Source organism: Olea europaea, chromosome 1 (genome assembly GCF_002742605.1).
Source record: "Olea europaea var. sylvestris chromosome 1, O_europaea_v1, whole genome shotgun sequence".
NCBI classification, from domain to species: domain Eukaryota; kingdom Viridiplantae; phylum Streptophyta; class Magnoliopsida; order Lamiales; family Oleaceae; genus Olea; species Olea europaea.
In genome coordinates this window covers 34011161-34029515 of record NC_036237.1, presented here as the reverse complement: position 1 = coordinate 34029515, position 18355 = coordinate 34011161, and the positions used below count along the sequence as shown (strand labels likewise).

The 18355-nt window shown below is 31.7% G+C and overlaps 2 protein-coding genes across 2 annotated transcripts; both read left to right on the top strand.

The window, feature by feature from the left end:
• Window positions 1-7256: 7256 nt before the first annotated feature.
• On the top strand, window positions 7257-10181 carry LOC111402245 (uncharacterized protein C594.04c). The gene is made up of 3 exons (XM_023030414.1): window positions 7257-7566; window positions 7927-8190; window positions 9420-10181. Exons 1-3 carry the CDS (start codon window positions 7321-7323, stop codon window positions 9897-9899), a joined length of 990 nt encoding a protein of 329 aa, XP_022886182.1. The 5' UTR covers window positions 7257-7320; the 3' UTR covers window positions 9900-10181.
• Window positions 10182-16242: 6061 nt separating this feature from the next.
• On the top strand, window positions 16243-18355 carry LOC111407769. Its single transcript, XM_023037433.1, has 6 exons — window positions 16243-16531; window positions 16657-16863; window positions 16944-17282; window positions 17483-17651; window positions 18161-18221; window positions 18308-18355. Exons 1-6 carry the CDS (start codon window positions 16243-16245, stop codon window positions 18353-18355), a joined length of 1113 nt encoding a protein of 370 aa, XP_022893201.1.

The window sequence follows — 18355 nt, the reverse complement described above, 5'->3', positions numbered from 1 at the left end:
GTGTCTATCTACTCTTTCTTGATTACCCTAGCTATTTTTTCAAGACTGAATTTTGCAGTTTTAACTTACATCTTGTTTATTAAATATAGATGGACTAAATTTCAATATACAATTCTATTAAAAATCAGACACAAATCATGAATTTCTTACCAAATTTCATGATATTCTTCTACAACGACATACATGATATTTTCTTTTTTAAATCATATACAAAGTTTATCTTACAGACATGGAACTTCCATTAACAAACTTTTTAACTCGCCTATACTGCAAAATCTACCTTAAAATCTATATCAGAGCCTCTATAACGTAAATAATAGAGTTCTTTTTACAAAATTTTCATTTTAGTATATCGAGACAGAATGGAGGTGCCACATCGTTTCTTCAGAATCATTACTCCTTCACAAAATCATAATACCCGTCTAGTTAGTCACACAACAGTTTCTCCTCTCACATTTGAATAGATGCATTCTTAATATCTCTCTTATACTTTGTAATGTATATGTATAGATGCTTCCCAGATCCTTTGTCAACGATTGAAGACACAAACTTGGTGACATAGTACGAGTAACTGCATATGATGGTATAATTGTCAAAATACGATTGGAAAGAGATGATGGAAGAATATATTTTGCCGATGGATGAGAACAATTTTTTGACCATCATAACTTACAGGATGCTCATGTTTTGGTATTTTAATATAACGGAAACTCCACATTCAATATGACCATATTTGACCATTCTGAATTAGAGGTCACATATAACTCCGATGTTCCTAAAGAATACAACGTTTCACATACAGATAACCCTGCATTTGAAATAACACTAACACCTCATCACAACAGCCATCGGGAAATTATAGGTTTCATCTTTAATATCTCATTTTACATTCATCTTTTCCACATAAATTTGATTCAAAGATCAATAATTTATTCATTCATGATTTTCCAGTGTATACCAGGACAATTCTCTAGATATCACCTACCAAGAGGTGTGCGAAGTGTTCAAATCCATAATTCTTTACATCACAACTGGAAGCTCACCACAAACTTATGACCAAACGGTCTAATAAGACATATGACTATAAGTTGGACAGATTTTTTTTACAGAAAAGAACTACAAATGGGCGATACATGTGTTTTCGAACTTTTAAACAGTGAACCCCCAAAGTTTATTGTCTACAAAAAAAATCATGTTATTGGAAGTTTGACACGTCTATGAGGCCTCTTTACATTCTTCTAAATGAATTTGTATACACCGAAAATGTTTTATTTTCATGTTAACCCATTATGCTATTTCTATACCCAATTATATTTACTCTCTTATTTACCAACTCATTCTATCCACATTTTAATGATTCCCAAATGTCTAAAATTGAACAATACAACACAATTCCTTCATTGGAACTCCTTATTTGAAATATAATGTTCATAAGAAATTTGCACACACATTACACAAATAGATATATTGTTCAACCAAAATATTTGTTTTATATTCACTTATATAGAAACCATCATAGGCGTATACTTCATTTTATTTTTTTATATTTTGATACGGATCCATTGCATACCCACCAAAAAAAAAAGAAGAAGAAGAAGAAAACGGCAAAAAATTGAAATGAAACGAATTCACACAAAATGCAGGGAAAAAAATCAATCAAGCTCCGTTTAATGAAATTGAGTTACAGAAAGTCCACAAATTTTAAGAAAAACAAGAATAAGAACTAAAATTCAGAACAACCTGATCTCAATCAATCCATACCAAATATACAACAAACAGTCCTAGTTCACTCCAGAGTTTGTGTACAACAAATCAATATCAATATCGAAGTTCAACGCTATACAAGAAAAATGAAAAATCAAATCACATGAAAGTAGATTTCCCCCTCAGAAACCATCATGGGAAAAACCTCTAGATATTACACTACAACAAACTAAAGAGAACCTAGGAGTGGGCGCGGTCCGGTTCCAAAGGGAACCGAACCGAAACGAATACCAATGGAAATTTTAGAAATGGAACCATTGGTTCCATAGTTAGCTATGGAATCGAACCGGAACCGAACCAATCGGTTCCAATTCGGTTTGGTCCGGTTCTTTATATTGAAAATGTCAAAACCAATGTTCACTAATAAAAAATCTGAAGATGCTGCGAACGTGATATATTTAACAAAATATAGAAGAATCGGACATACTATTCAAAGATTAAATTTTTTTTTCTAAAGATGCTACCACCGTGTCATAGATTATGTGTGATTTAGAGAGAAAATAAGTAATTATTCCAGGTCCAAAATGTGCCATCGAGAAATGGCTTCATAGTGGTTCCAGTATAAGCAACAGTAGAAGCTGCAATTGGCTTATTAATAATGTTGAAAAGAGGCTGACATTTGCAGCACAATTATCAGGTAGACAAACTAAAAGGTTTATTTATTAACAGTATGATTCATGGTATTCAATGTTGGATTGTCATAGGACAAATTCTTGTATTAAGAACCTAACTGTAATGAGGACATTGAATTGGACTGTACCGAGGCTCCATTGGCTTGAAAATCCATTAATCAAAAGATTATAAGAAGAGAGAAGGAAAGAATCAAAAAGAAGAAGGAAAGTGTTGAGTCTAAAATGAAGAAGGGAAAATTGAGTCATATATTTTAAAGAAAAAAGAAAATAAATAAAAGATTCAATAAGAACCGTTCGGTTCCCGACAGTTCCCATACTAGAACTGGGAATCGGACCGGAACCGATCGGTTCTTAATAATTGGTCCCGGAATCAAATTATTTTTTAGAAGATTCGAAATCGAACCGGCTAGTTCTAAATAGTTCCGGAAAAAAAAGCCCACTCCTAAGAGAACTTGAAAACATTTACCACCACTACCTGCAAACTACAATAAGGTCAGCAGAATTAATGTTATTTTATCTAGTAAGAGCAAAAAAATATGTGTCAACGATTGAACAAACAAAGAGAACAAATACAATAAGCGCAACGATTGGAGCACAAAATATAAAAATCCCAATATATATATTCACACATTCAAACCGTCATTACAACTTTTATAGAGCCCAAACTTCGCTTTGGCACAACGGACGGAAGAGAATTTTACAAAAATTGCAAAAGAATTTTCGAACCTTAGGATGCCTCAGGATCACGAAAGAAAAGAACATTCAAACCCAAAATATAAAATCAACCAAAAGAAGAACACAAACACAAAAGTCCACAACAGATTGGAAGCCCCACAGAAATCAACTTGAAAAAATTATACAAACTATAAGTGGGAAAAAGAAGGAACTAACTTGTTAGAAAAAGCAGCCCGAAAACACCGAAATCCTAGCATTGGATACTAAGCAAACAGCTGAAAAAAAAATATAAAACAGATTAGTCCATACGTAAAGAAAATAGAATAGAAACAGAAATAGTATGCATACATGGAGAAAAGAAAGAACCCAATGAAACTCAGAGAGAAAAAAGAGTTAGGCAGTAGCGTGTGAAAATGGAGAAGAAGAAAAAAAGATCCACCTAAACTAAGGACAAGTAGGTGCATCACTATAGCTTGCATTTTTTTTTGCTTGCAGACGGCGTCGTTTTTGCTCTAGAGATAAAAATTTTTTTGCTAGAGTGTGTAAAAATGGAAGAGCAGACGGCGTCGTTTTTGCTCCAGAGATAGAAAAAAAAGTTGCTGTAGTGTGTGAAAATGGAAGAGTCTATTGTTCTTTCTGACGTAGTGAAACATTGCCCTTTTTATATAAGTTTTGCTACAGTGTGTGAAAATGGAATAGTAGACGACGTCGTTTTTGCTCCAGAGATTAAAAAAAAAAAAAAAAAAACTTGTTACAGTGTATGAAAATGGAAGAATCTACTGTTATTTTTACAGTAGTGAAACATTGTCTTTTTATATAGTAATGACATGATCTAATATTTCATGTAGATTAGTATGACTATGGTTGCGTGAACCAATAGTTTGCTGGTTGTGTGTGCTTATGTTCTGAGTCTGCCTAGCCTACACGTTATCTTCTTGAACAGTCGACATGGGAGCTTTCAATGCCCTACTGTCTATGGCTTTCCCTTTATCACCCGCGGCCTGTTTGTTAAAGTTGCAACCAAGAATTGAGTGTCCAAATACGTTACAAGAACCACAAAACTTCGGCTCATGCTCAAAAAAGATTTCTTATTCCCTTTAAGTAGCCATTTGGAAGCCTTATCCTTACTATCCGCAGTAGCTCGAGAAACGCATCAACTTCAACTAGTGCTCTCACATAAGATAGTCTACCTCTTGTTGACATGATCTTGTTAGTAGAAATGGGTTTGCCAACTTTGGAGATAATTTTACCCAAAGCATTTGTGTTTCAAAACTCCAAAGGGAATCTCAGTAAGTTAATCCAACCAGCATAGTGCTAACTTCTTTGTCATCAAAATCAAAATAACGAGGCATGACTTTAAACATTAATCTCTCCCAAATTCTAGGTAGGGACCTCCATATAGCACACTTAATCTTTCCAAGTCCATCTCAAATTTGAAAACCAACCACCCACTCTAGTGCACATAATACTGGTACTTAACATTCCAAGAGTCATAAAATAGGAGTAAGGCCCCGAAAATCTATTGGAAAAATACCCTACAAGACAATATCCCCAAGCCTTCTCAATATTATCGGCATCCGATTCACACAAAACCACTTCTTTTGATTGATTTTCAAAGGCCTTCAACTTGATATCTTCATTTAATTTTCTATTGTCCTAAAAGAGGTTCACCTATGGCGAGGAGTTATTTTATAACCCTGTTTACTGATGGATTGTTGTGTAATGTACAAGAACCCTTAAATTCTCCGCTCCAAGTTTTTTTATTGATTTTCAGTTTATTTCGATGTCCTTTTGATGATAGATGCATGAATTTTTGTTTGCTTGAATGTTCAAGGTAAAAATAATACTGCAAATGTTTAGTAGCCTGCACTAGGATTCTGATAGTAGAGAAGTAGCCAGCTTTAATAGTTTAGGGCCCCTTTTGGTCTAGGTAGACTAAATCGATAGGATAGTCTTACTCCTCTTCAGATTGAAAGATAGGAGGCTCATTTTCGAGGATTTCAGATGGTTCCTAACTCATTTTTTTTTTTCAAGCTTACTTAGCTCATTTTGAAAGATGCGAGTTGCAGTAGGTTTCTATAATATTGTCAAAATCTTAGAACATGAATCTTATGAATAATGGTCGATCATCACCCTACATCATATTACACCGACATTAATTATAGATCCAATTAAATGCAAGAACGTGAATTCCATTTTATTGGACTTATTATTCAATGTCATAAATATGATCAATCATCATGATGATAAATATCAATACTTAAATCTTAACGAAAAACAAAACAAAAATACATGCAACCTCCAATCCATTAGCTCCTCGTGCCCCCAAGCCAACCAACAGACTTGTTGTGTAGTTCTTCCTTTAAGTTGTTCATATTACGTTATATGTCGTTCTGAACCAACGTGTAACTGTTTGGGTATTGAGCGTTTTGCAATTTGAGAAAGACTCTGAGAATTGATGTCCTGGGCTCGTTTGACAGACGTAGCTATGTTGCTGTCATTGTCATATAGGCTAAACATATAGAATATAGGTCACAATTACAAGAATGGCTTGGAAGTTAGCATTATCCAACGACATTTAGGCCTATTGGTTATCGATAATCATTCTGATCTTAAGGTGTGCTTTGGTTTAATCGAAAAAGTTATTCGCTTGATAAAGTGTTACATTGCTGTTGTGTTTCATAATTATGTCCATCACTTTTAATTGTAAATGTTCGATCATCGGATCAAGCTTATCGAATGCTAAGATGCAATCTTTGATAATTTGTAGTGGGCAAATGAGAAAAAGGCTACTTTAAAGTGGTTTATAGGCTTTGAGTGCCATGTGAGTGAGATTTAATTAGTGATTGTTCATATCCTTTAGATGTTGTAAGCATGATTACTACAGCTTTTAACTTAATTGACTTGATTATGTGCGGCTACTTAGAATTCACATAATCATTGCAATATTGTTTTTAAATTTGCTTATCATTTGATGTTCAAAATAATGGTTCCATGACATAATTTGGAGAGATACTGATGTGTGACCCTTGGTTGCTCTCTGACCTTTAGCCGTCCATCTCATAGCGAGCTCTCTCTTGATTACTTTAGGGTTACAGCACTTCCACTTTTGCTTTTACTTCTTAGAGATGATTTTATTTTTATTTTTTTTGAAAGTTACCTTATATCAATTTTATCTAAAAGCTTTTCTATTAAGATAAAATACATTCAAAAAATTATTCAAACGTGTTCAAATGCTGCTTTTTAATCTCAGAAGTAGAAGGTAAAAGTTCAAGAAGGATTGTCATGAACTATCCATGTTTTCGAGGACTAATCTCTTCTTTAAATGTTCATTGCTTAGGGATTCAAAACTTTATTGCTTGCTACTATTGGTAGTGCAATCGAGCATCATCTAAGGAAGGAGCTTCCAATTTCCCATTTCGACTATACGAATATGTGCGCTTTGAAACTTGAGAACCAAGATTTTTGAAGATCAAAACCTAGAAGTGTCGAGGGTTGATCTCTTCAAAATTAGGATTTGAAATACATTCAAGTGTCATGTGTGCTAGTCTCTCTTCTCGAAGAGAAATCAATAAGCTATTTTTATTAATCGAAATGAAATATAAGTTCTCATTTTAACAGTAAAATAATAATTATTTTAAAATTAGTAATCTATTTTGCATAAATCCAATAAACATATAACTTTAGTACTTTACTTAGACCCCCTTGAGAATAAAATTTAAATTTAATAATTAATTTAACTACGTATTTTATTGAACTTAAAATATTTTAATTATATATTTTATTATTTTTTATTAAAATTTAATCCCGACAAAAACATCAACTTATTACTAAAATGTAATTTTTTAATCAAACAATTATTATGCTCCTTTTCAAACAACCATGATATATTAACATTAAGGTTGACATAAAGTTTGTATAATGTCATGTGACAATCTATTATTGAATAATTTAAAATAATTTAATTTTTTCATTCAATTATTGAGTGTCACATGTAATTGTGTCAAACTTTTTGTCAAGTCAACTTTTTCATCCAATTAAAGTTATATCAAGGTTTTTGTCAAGTCAACTTTTGACTTTTTGATCCAACTAAGGTGGTTCAGACACCACCTTACCCACACGCACGCACCCAAACGGGCCAAACCCCTCCGTCTGAGCGTCTCTATAAATTTTACCGAAATCAAATGCAAATAAAAATGTTAAATACATATAAAACTAACAAGAAGCAGAAGCAGCAGTAGCTTGATTTATGGCGGTGAATATTCGTAATGCTGTAATAGCATTTCTAGTTCCTCTTCCTTCCATTCTCTTCTATCTCTCTTTCCTCGGCCAATTCCGTGATCATCCTCTCATTGCTCCAGCAGGCGAAAGCAATTCTCTTTCGCCTTTGTGGATATGGTGCTATCAACACCCACTACTATTGGCTAACGCCCTCTTTTTCCTCAATGTTAATCTTTCTTTCTGGATAATTGGGCTTCTCCAGTCGAGCCATTGGGTGGGTAGTTAAGCTTTTGAATTCTTGTGTATCAATTTTTAATAGCTTTAATCTTATTGATTTTGGGGATTCAGCGGATTCCATTTTAATCTAATTTAATAGCTCAAGCCCTTATATGGATTATTATTTTCAAATTTAAATATTTTGGGATTTTACGGCCTTTTAGTATGTTCCTGATTCCCGAAATATGGTGGCTAGATTTGAAATTTTTTGTATTTTTCTGTTGATTTGAGCATTAAATAGGTTGTGAATTTCCATTTGAGCTCTGATACTGAGTTCCATCGTAAAAGATGAATTCTGTGTATAGGAGTAGCCCAAAATTGATTATAAATTTTCATTGACTTTTAACATTGGGTGCAGATGATAGATCTGTATTGGACGGTCATCCCATTGTTGCTGGTGCATTACTTTGCGACTCATCCATTGGCAGAATATAATCTTTTAAGGTCGAATCTTGTGATATTTTTGACTTGGACTTGGAGCGTTCGACTTACTCATAACTACTTCCGCCGGGAAGAATGGCAGTGGGGTGCTCGGGAGGACTGGAGATTTACCGATATGAGGCGGCAATATGGCAAAAACTGGTGGTGGGTTTCTTTCTTTGCCGTTTACCTATCTCAGCAGGTATAATACTGTTCCTTTTATCTGAACGTTCCATAACTATTAGGGATATCTGTTTGATGAAATGTCTGAACTACGTAGTGCGTATTTGGCTTAGCTTAAAAATTTTACTTATAAATAAGAAATAAATAATTTTCTTTTGTCAAAGGCTAATTGGCAAAAAACGTGTCCCGAACGTTTGCCCTCATTGTGATCCTATGGTTTCAAATTTTGCATTTGCATCCTCAATTCAAACTATAATTTCGAAATGGCCCTTTCCGTTCGTCCATTTCCTCCTTCAAATAGGCACGTGAACCCTTTTTGTTTAAATGTTTGATTCTCTCTTTTACTGACATTTAAGCTTAGCCATATATGCTCACGATTGAACAGATGAATGTCTTATTCTCTCTTTTACTCCAAAAAATCTTGCTGTTGTCCTTTCTATTGTCTAGTAGTTTAGAAATGTGTGAAGAGCACTACATGGTGAAATCCGAAGACCAAAATAATGTAATCAAATATTTAATTAATAATAAAATTTGAGATGAGAATTTCTGGCCTTTGGAGACTCATATTGAACGTTTCCCCATCGTAGTGGCCTACCTTCTTGCAGTACTACGTATTGAAAAGAAAAGATTCCTTTTGACTCTTAGCAGATTCTCTTATTTTGTGCACAACGAGAGAGGGGTACTGAAGAAGCCATTTTCCCATTACCCGAAATGCAAGATAATAATATATGGTAAAGCTTGGATATAATTGAGTGTGTATATTTTACTTTCCGAATTAAAAATATAATGTCGAGTGTATAGATACTTTGACCCCCTTTATGTAGTGTTAACATGTCAGATGATTGCTAGACCCTCATTTGCATACATTGTAATAACCGGATGAAATGTATAGCATGTTTGGTAGAGATTTTAATCCAATTAAAATCAATTTTTTGACTGTTATTTTACTATTTCAACCGTCATTTTTGAAATCTTCTTCATATGTAGGACCTACTTTACCTTTAACGGTCAAAAAATCAAATAACAAAATCCCTACCAAAAAGCACATAATATAATAACAGCAACAATGACAATTATAATACACAAGAGTTACTATTGGAACAATAGTATTATACAGGAAAGTTATAATTGATTTTAAATCTGAAATTAAGCATAAAACTGAAAATTATGACTGATAAAACCAAGACTATGTGAAGATCTAAAACATTTTAAATGTTTTGTTGCAACATGTACATGGCTACCTGGCAGGTTTTTCTGATGGGAATATGCATGCCCCTCTATGTTGTCCATTCCAAGAACAAGGACTTAAATATCTGGGATGTAGTTGCTGCCATAATATGCTTGGCTGGCATTGTCATCGCGTATCATGCGGACACACAGCTTCACAGTTTCGTTACTACGAATAATGAACTGAAACGGCTTGGCCAGCCTGTGGTGCCCAATCTTGACAAAGGCCTATGGCAGTACTCGAGGCATCCAAACTATTTTGGGGAGCAGTTATGGTGGTGGGGACTGTTTATCTTTGCGTGGAATTTGGGTTGTGGCTGGAGTTTTATTGGTACCCTTATTAACAGTATGTGCTTAGCATATGTGACTGTTCTTGTGGAGAAGAGAATGCTGGAAAAAGATTACAGGGCTGTTGCATATAGACGGTACCAGAAAACAACATCAGTGTGGATACCATTTTTCAAGAAAACGTACTCTGGAGGGAAAGACAAGAAAATATGATCACACATTTTCAACTCGCTTGGATAGACGTGGGTGGAATAATAAGCTGGCCTCCCGCTGAAGAAAGAAACACTTCCAACGATCTTTGACTAGGTGGGGTAGGTTTCTTTATATCGAGGTGCTTTGTGATTAATTGTATGTCTCTCTTTGAAGGAGTGTATATACTTGCATTACATAGTTGTCTTGTGAATGTTCATGTATTTTGCTTTCAATCTTTAAGTTGAATCAATTATGGATTGTTGGAATACAGTTGCCAGAAATTTGATTCCCCCCTTTTGAAGATTTTTTTCGTTCTTCTTGGGAGCGAACTTTAATTGTTGGTAGTTTATAATGTTCTTCATAAATATATGACAGTTTTGATTCCTCTTGTTTTGAGGTCATATCAGATTATCCATAGCATGTTCTAGTATGTTTGTTAATCTTGAAGTAGTATCAAATATGGGTCGTTGGAATTATTGTTGCCACAAATTTGACATTCCCCCTTTCAAAGATTTTTCATTCTATTTGGATTGAGCGTTAATTGCAACAAGTTGATAGTTCATTGGGATAGATGGACGATGAAAAATTTATCCTAGCAAAGTTTTTTTTTTCTCTCTCTTTCATTGAGGTCATACCAAGTTGTTTCGTCCTTGCTTAAGTGGTATGTCGTAAATCTAGAAGTTAAGTTAAATAAGTGTCATAAATTTGATATCTGTACCCTTTTAAGTTGAAGGGTATAGGTACAAGAAATATTTAATAGATTTCCTATAGGGGAACAAATATCTCCCTGTAATTGGCAGCAGTCAAAATTCGTTAAAGATTTCATGTATGTTTAACTTTATACTTTTTGAATTTTGAAAGAACTTTAATTCTTTTCAAAATCAAATTGCAACTGTTCCACAAACAATTAATTGGTATACATGTAGATGAATAATAATATAATATCCAGTTGAAAAGTAGAGAAAGGGCTCCTGTAAACAGGGGTCGAGCTGGCCACCTGTGATTGGTTGGGGGCTGACCTCTTGTATACATGGGCCCTGTGAAAGTAACAGGGCCGAAAAAGTATGTGTATTTTTGATCTCTACTTTGATTTCATATCTGGTAGCAGGTTTTGTATTTTTTTTTTTTGTCTAAGGAATCAAACTAAAATTTGACTAATTAAAAAAAAAAAAAACTTTTTTTATGAGGTATCTAAAGCTAAATTATTTGTAGTTAATTTAGGAGAAAAATCACATAATTATGAAAATTTCAATGTTATAAGAACTGGATTGGACTTGGACCATCCAGAAAAAATAAAAGGTTCTAAAATTACGTTTAAGAAATAAAAAATGTAAACATCCCCTTTCTTTTAAAAGAGAGAATGCAAAAAGTAATGTTCATCTTGAGGCAGAGGATTCACACAGAACTGGTTTCGTATTGTAGATAAACCGGTTTCGATAAAAAGCATTAAAAATTTTATTAATTACAGTATTTAATGCTTTTGTGCAAGAATGGCAGAGAAAAACATTTATTAGCCTTTATTGTTGACTTTATATTCTTTGTGCCAGAGGAAAATATTTATTCAGTCGTCATTGTTGAAAATTTTGTTGTTTTCTGGCATGTGTACTATTTTATTGGATTTATTTGTTTTATGTGAATGAGTTACTGTAACTTATAAAAAGGGTAATTTGAACAGCATAAAATGTCATTCACATTATTAATGAGAGTATTTAATGATTTTGTGCAAGACATGTTCTGACAATGGAAAAATATTTATTTAACTTTTATAGTTCTTCGTAAATCGTGACAGAAAATTATTTTGTTGCCTAACATTTGTATTTTTTTTATTTATAATTAAATGAAAGAGAATTGATATAAATGAATTAATGATAGTATTTTATTGAATGTATTTGCTTTTTGTAAGTCGGTTACTGTAGAAGCAAAAAATGGTTTCTTGTGGCGGCTAAAGATGTTATTTACATTGATGAATTTGATCAGCCTTCATTGTTGACTTTAGAAGGCGGTACTTGTCTGTAAAAAAAAAAATACCGGTATGATTTTATCACATAAACTATCCATAAATTGAAAGAAAACTTTCAAAATGACAAACTGGTTTCATTTCAGAGAACTGAGTTTCGTGAAATTTTTCTCTTAAACGAAAGGAAGATATTGTTTTTTTTTTTTTTTTTTTTTTTAAAAAACCCGAAATTTTTTTTTAAAAATTTTTTTTGTTGACAAAAGCCGTAAATTGTTTGTAAAATGAATACTCTTTATGTGGACAATCCATCAAATTGCAAAAAGAAGTGAAAAGTTTCTCTATCGACGGAGGAAAGGGACTTCAAGCGGGAGATTGAGAAGTTGAAGGCTAAGGTGAACTTTCTGAAACTTTTTTTTTTTTTTTTTCACTTTTGTCTTCCCTTCAAATTTGTTCATTATCGAGTTTTATAAAAATAATCTTTAATCTTTTGTTGTTAAATCTGTTTGTTGAGTTTGTTTTTATTTTTGAAAATTAGTATTTACTTCATACTTCTTTTAACATTTGATAAACTGTAATGGTTATTCATAGATCAGTTATATTTGTTTCATGATTTTGAAAAGTAGGGAAGTGATGAATTTTTGCTAAATTTGTGAGTGCTGTTTTATAGGATTGAAGACTTGTTGAAATTCTTTTTCAAGATTTATTAATTTCTTTTTGTAGTGCATTAATAAATAGTTTTTTTGTAATAATGATTAGATGGAATTATAAAATAGTTTAGAATGAACGAAAGGAAAAGAAATAACATATAATCAAGAATGATATGGTTAACTATTTTTTTAGACATTTAGAAATTTACAACGACAGATTGAATAACATTATCAAATGTTTTTACTTTTCTATATGGACATATTATCTATTATAGAAGTGAATGGATAAAAATTAGAAAAAGTAGAGAATCTGAGAAAGAAGAAAGCATTAAATGCAGTTTGTCAAAATGAAAATATTGGGTTGGGAAATAAGTATTGTGTTAATCTTGTATCTATAACTATTGTGGATTAACGAAGAAATTTGTGCGTATGATTTTTGATATAATATAGGAATAATGAAAGTTTTGAAAAGTTATTATATTTAAACTATATGTTTTTGCAAGGTGAACCATCTGAAATTTCAAATTTTTTATTTGTTTAATTTGTTTTTTGTCTTTCGTTTTAACTAAAACTATAATTAAACTATTTAATTGTCTAGCATGAGTTCAACCATCTAAAAAAGTTAAAATTTACTTTATTTTTAACGTATTTTTGTTTGCTTGTTTATTTGTTTAGTTAAATTTTTTTTTACCATTATTGTTGTTTACTTTTCTCTTTGTCCTTACTTAAAAGCATATTCATGTATGTTTCTCATTAATATTTAAATTTTGTATTATTGATATTCATATAATTTTTACATTGTTAAAAAGTTGAATGTATTTAATATATCTTTAACAGTTTGTTGTAACTAATTTTTTATTTTTATATATTTTGGTTTTTGTGTATGAATGGTTTAACACATTTGCTAATAATGTTTATGGATTATTTTAGATTGTATTGCTTAGATTGGAGTTGAAATATTTAGTAATTCTTTCCGCTATTGTGATGAATATTTTGGAAACGTCTATTCATGAAGATTATGTTATTGTTAACTTCGATGCTGCGTCTGAAAGTGGGAATGAGTTGCACATAGCCTTCAGTCGCCAACAACGAGTTCGAAGAGAGAGAGAAAGGTGAATAAGATTTAGAAATAATTGTAGTGATTATCATAAAAGAAGAAATGATCCTATGTTATCGGAAAATAATTATTTTATTGTTACTTAGCTACATGAATCCATAATGCATCAAGATTCAAACACTTCAACTTCAAATCAAAAAGCACATAATATTTTTTATTCTGAATTTGAAATAACTTTCAAAGGATTGAACATATCATCTACTGCACATGTATTGCCAACATCCAGTTATTGTAAGCATTGTAATGCATGTAAATTTTATAGAGAAAGTAAAGAGTTTTGTTGTTCAGATGGAAAAGTTAAAATTTTTATATTTGATTCACCAGTTCAATTGTATAATTTATTTACTTCTAAAGAACCACATTGCATGGAATTCAAAAAAATTGAAAGGGGATATAATAATCATTTTGGTTTCACTTCATTTGGTATAAAATACGATAAAGAACTTTTTAAAACGTATAAAGGTATTTACATATTCAAAGTTCAAGGACAAGTGCATCATTATATAAATGAACTTATGCCAAGAAATAATACGCCTTCTTATATGCAGTTATATTTTTACGATACAGAAAACGAAATTGAAAATCTTATGAAAATTTCATCAAACTTTGTTGAATCTACTTTAGTTGATTTAATAGAAATTTTAAAAACAAATCCACATAGTAAATTCTTTAGATCTTTAAATAATACGACTAACTTGCATAATCATCAAATACAAATATGATGTGATCTAGGACTTGATCAAAGAGTTTTCAACACTCTTACAACATTTGAAGTAGTTGCTATATGGGTAAAAGATGATGCAAATGCTAATGTTCGTGCTCGTGATATCACTATATATGGTCATTCTGATGATTCACACAAAATTCATTACTATTATGGATGTTATGATCCATTGCAGTATCCGTTACTTTTTTCATATGGGGAATCTGGTTGGCATGAAAGCATTGAGAGATGTAGAAATATGAGTTTTCAGCCTGATCGTATGTCAACATTGGATGTTTTTTCTAACACAACTACTTCTGCAACTGAAATTATCGAAAAATAGAACGAAGGTTTATAAATATATCCTTTGCTAGAATTTTTTATGTTTTACGTCATCTTACATTATCAAGAAATATTGAATTTAGTTTCCCTTTAGGTTTTGTAGTGCTCAATGAAGTGAAAAAACGTACTCGGGTATCTTGTCGAGAATATTATTCATATAAATTACAAATTAGATCTTCTGGTAAGCCTGTGTTACTTCACGCCGATAGATTTTTCAACAATATGTTGTAGATATGTACGTTAAAATAGAAATTACTAGATTAGATTATTTTCGTAATAACCAAAAACAAATTCATACTGAACTTTACCAAGATATTGTAGATAGTGTTCAAAATGGGGAAATAAGAGGATGCGAAGTTGGAAGAAAATTTGTTTTACCACAATCATTTACATGTGGGCCTTGTGATATGCTAAGAAGATACATGGATGGAATGGCTCTTGTGCAGCGTTATGGAAAATCGGATATATTTTTTTACTATAACATGTAATCCGAATTGGCCAGAGATTAAGTAAGAATTAAAAAACAATGATGAAATTCAAAATCGACCAGATTTAATTGTACGTATATTTAGAGCAAAATCAGAAGAACTGAAACATGATTTATACAAAGCAAATATTTTAGGTCATATTATTGCACATATATACGTGATTGAATTTCAAAAAAGAGGCCTTCCTCGTGCATATATGTTGTTAATATTTAACTCTGGAAATAAAATTACTTACGCTGAAGAAGTTGATAGGATAGTGTCATGTGAAATTCCTAACAAAAACAAATACCCTCGTCTTTATTTTGTTATTGTTAGACATAATATGCATGGTCCTTATGAAAATTTAAATCCGAAAAATGTATGCATGGAGGCAAATAAAAGTTGTAAATATAAATACCCTAGAGATTTTTGTAATATTACCGTTTGGTCAAAGCTCATATCCGTTGTATAAGTGTCGTGATACTAATATTTCTGTTCGAGTTAGGGGCCTAATGTTAGACAATCGATGGGTTGTACCATATAATCCTTATTTAAGTGTGAAATTTGACTGTCACATTAATGTTGAAGTATGTTCTTCTATCAAAACTGTAAAGTATTTGTATAAGTATGTTTACAAAGGATATGATCGTATTAATTTTTCAGTTCTTAAAAATGAAACAAAGAAGGATATAGATGAAATTTTTGCTTATCAATCTGTTATATGGATATCTCCACCTGAAACTATGTGGAGGATTTTTTCTTTTAATATGTCATAAATTTGTCCTACAGTTTACTCTTTACAGCTTCATATTGAAAGTCATCAACAAGTAACATATGACAATGAAGATGATTTATCTACTGTTGTTGAAAATGAAAATAAAAAAAGAACTATGTTAACGAAATTTTTTCGCATGAATAAAGAAAATGAGTTTGCACGTACACTTTTGTATAGAGATTTCCCAATATATTTTGTTTGGTACACGAATAAGAAATTTTGGACTCGCAGAAAGAAACAAGTTGTTATAGGACGAATTGTCATGGTAAATCCATCTGAAGGAGAACGATATTTTCTTCGTGTTCTTTTGAATCATATTCGAGGTCCAACATCGTTTCAAGATTTACGAACTTCAAATGGAGTTACTGTTGTTACATATCGAGAAGCAGTGCTTCTACATGTGTTTATTGAGCGGAGATAATAATTGTGAAGAATATTTATCTGAAGCTATTATTTATGAAATGCCTATTTCTTTAAGGCGTCTATTTGCTATACTTCTTAGCCTCTACAACCCTAATGAACCAAAATTATTGTGGAATACATTTAAATCTTATATGATTGATGATTACATACATGAAAATATTTCTTCACATGATGCTGAACTTCGGGCTTTAAACGATATTAGTTGTATCTTAGAATCTTTAGGTAAAAATATAAACGATTCCGAAATAGTATCATTCAATGTAGTATGAACGAAAATGATAAATTGAGGAGAATGGTTGAAGATGAGACAATAAATCTGAATATTAAAGAAATCTATGTTTGTGCAGCAAGTTTAAATAACAAACAACAAATTGCATATGATATGATTATGGAAAAAAGAACATCGGGATCAAGTGGTGCTTTCTTTATCGATGGTCCAGGCGGCACAGGTAAAATATTTTTATATAAAGCATTGCTAAGTGTTGTAAGGTCTCAAAATGCAATTGCTTTGGCAATTGCGTCTTCTGGAGTAGTTGCATCCCTTCTACCTGGAGGTAGAACTGCTCATTCAAGGTTTAAAATTCTTTTGGAAACAATAGGTGAAATAAGTTACTCTGTAAACAATCTGCTTTAGGAATATTGTTGAAAATGTGCAAGTTAATAATTTGGGATGAAGCTCCTATGGTAAACCAGTGTGCTGTTGAGGCTGTGGATAAAATGCTAAAAGATATTAACGATTGTAATTTGCCTTTCGGTGGTAAAGCTATGGTTCTTAGGGGGGATTTTCGACAAGTTTTACTAATAGTACCAAGAGGGAAAAAAGAAGACATAATTAAAGCTAGCTTAATCTTTTCTGATCTATGGCCTCTATTATTACACGTATCATTAGTTGAAAATATGAGGGCAAAATTTGATCCTATTTTTTGTGATTACTTGTTAAGAATTGGAAACGGAATAGAGCAACAACATTCTTGTAATTGCATTCAACTTCCAAGCAACATAATTGTACAATTTGATGATGAAATAAAATCTTTAAAAACTTTAATATATTATGTTTTTCCAAATATAGAATCATATCTGACAATTTACATACGATGGAAAATCGAGTCATTCTTACGCCTAAAAATGAATGTGTTGATCATATTAATAAGATTTTATTAGAACAAATTTCAGGTGAAATTTTTACATACTATAGTTTTGATGAAGCAATTGATAAATCAGAACAAAGCTTGCAAGAAGATTTCCTTAATAGTTTGACCTCAAATGGTATTCAACCACATGAGTTAAAACTTAAAGTGAATTGTCCAGTCATATTGCTACGAAACATTAATCCTTCTGAAGGGTTATGCAACAAAACACGACTTGCTTGTTGAAAATTTGAGAAAAATGTCATTCTGGTGGAAATTACATCAGGCGAATATTATGGAATTTTTTTTTTTACCAAGAATTCCTTTTATACCACTTCAAAGTGATCAAAGTTCATTTCCATTCAAAAGAACTCAATTTCCAATTAGGTCATGCTTTGCGATGATGATAAATAAAGTACAAGGACAAACACTTGATTTTGTTGGTTTATATCTTACATAGCCAATTTTTTGTCATGGTCAACTTTATGTAGCATTACCAACAGCAAAAACAAGTAAATCTTCAAAAGTTTTAATTAACCCATCAACTGATGAAACTTTGCACAGCAGATGTACTAAAAATGTAGTGTATAACGAAATTCTTTCGTTTATACATCCGTAGAAGATATCATTGAAGCAATACAGGTTTGTTATATTTGTAATAATATTATAAACTTAGTTTTAAATAATTTTGCTGTTAGCTGATAGGTTCTATTTATTTTTTCAGTTGCAACTTTTGTTTAGGTGTGAAAAGGATCCAAAAAATTTTGATCTATCGAGCAACTCAGGTATGTCAATTTTATAGTTTTTCCTTCTATGTTTATAATTTTTGCAGTTTAGATTTGTTTATTTTTTAACTTGCTCTTTCTGGTAGACTGTTACTATGATTTCTTATAATTTGAGCTTCAAATCTACTGTATAA

Bases quoted from the DNA above. Each gene is read 5' to 3' on its own strand.
- LOC111402245 (XM_023030414.1), top strand. From the start codon at position 7,321: ATGGCGGTGAATATTCGTAATGCTGTAATAGCATTTCTAGTTCCTCTT. The intron at 7,567-7,926 runs GTGGGTAGTTAA...CATTGGGTGCAG, and splicing joins TTCTCCAGTCGAGCCATTGG to ATGATAGATCTGTATTGGAC. The intron at 8,191-9,419 runs GTATAATACTGT...GCTACCTGGCAG, and splicing joins CCGTTTACCTATCTCAGCAG to GTTTTTCTGATGGGAATATG.
- LOC111407769 (XM_023037433.1), top strand. From the start codon at position 16,243: ATGGAGTTACTGTTGTTACATATCGAGAAGCAGTGCTTCTACATGTGT. The intron at 16,532-16,656 runs GTAAAAATATAA...ATGTTTGTGCAG, and splicing joins TTGTATCTTAGAATCTTTAG to CAAGTTTAAATAACAAACAA. The intron at 16,864-16,943 runs GTAGAACTGCTC...AATCTGCTTTAG, and splicing joins TGCATCCCTTCTACCTGGAG to GAATATTGTTGAAAATGTGC.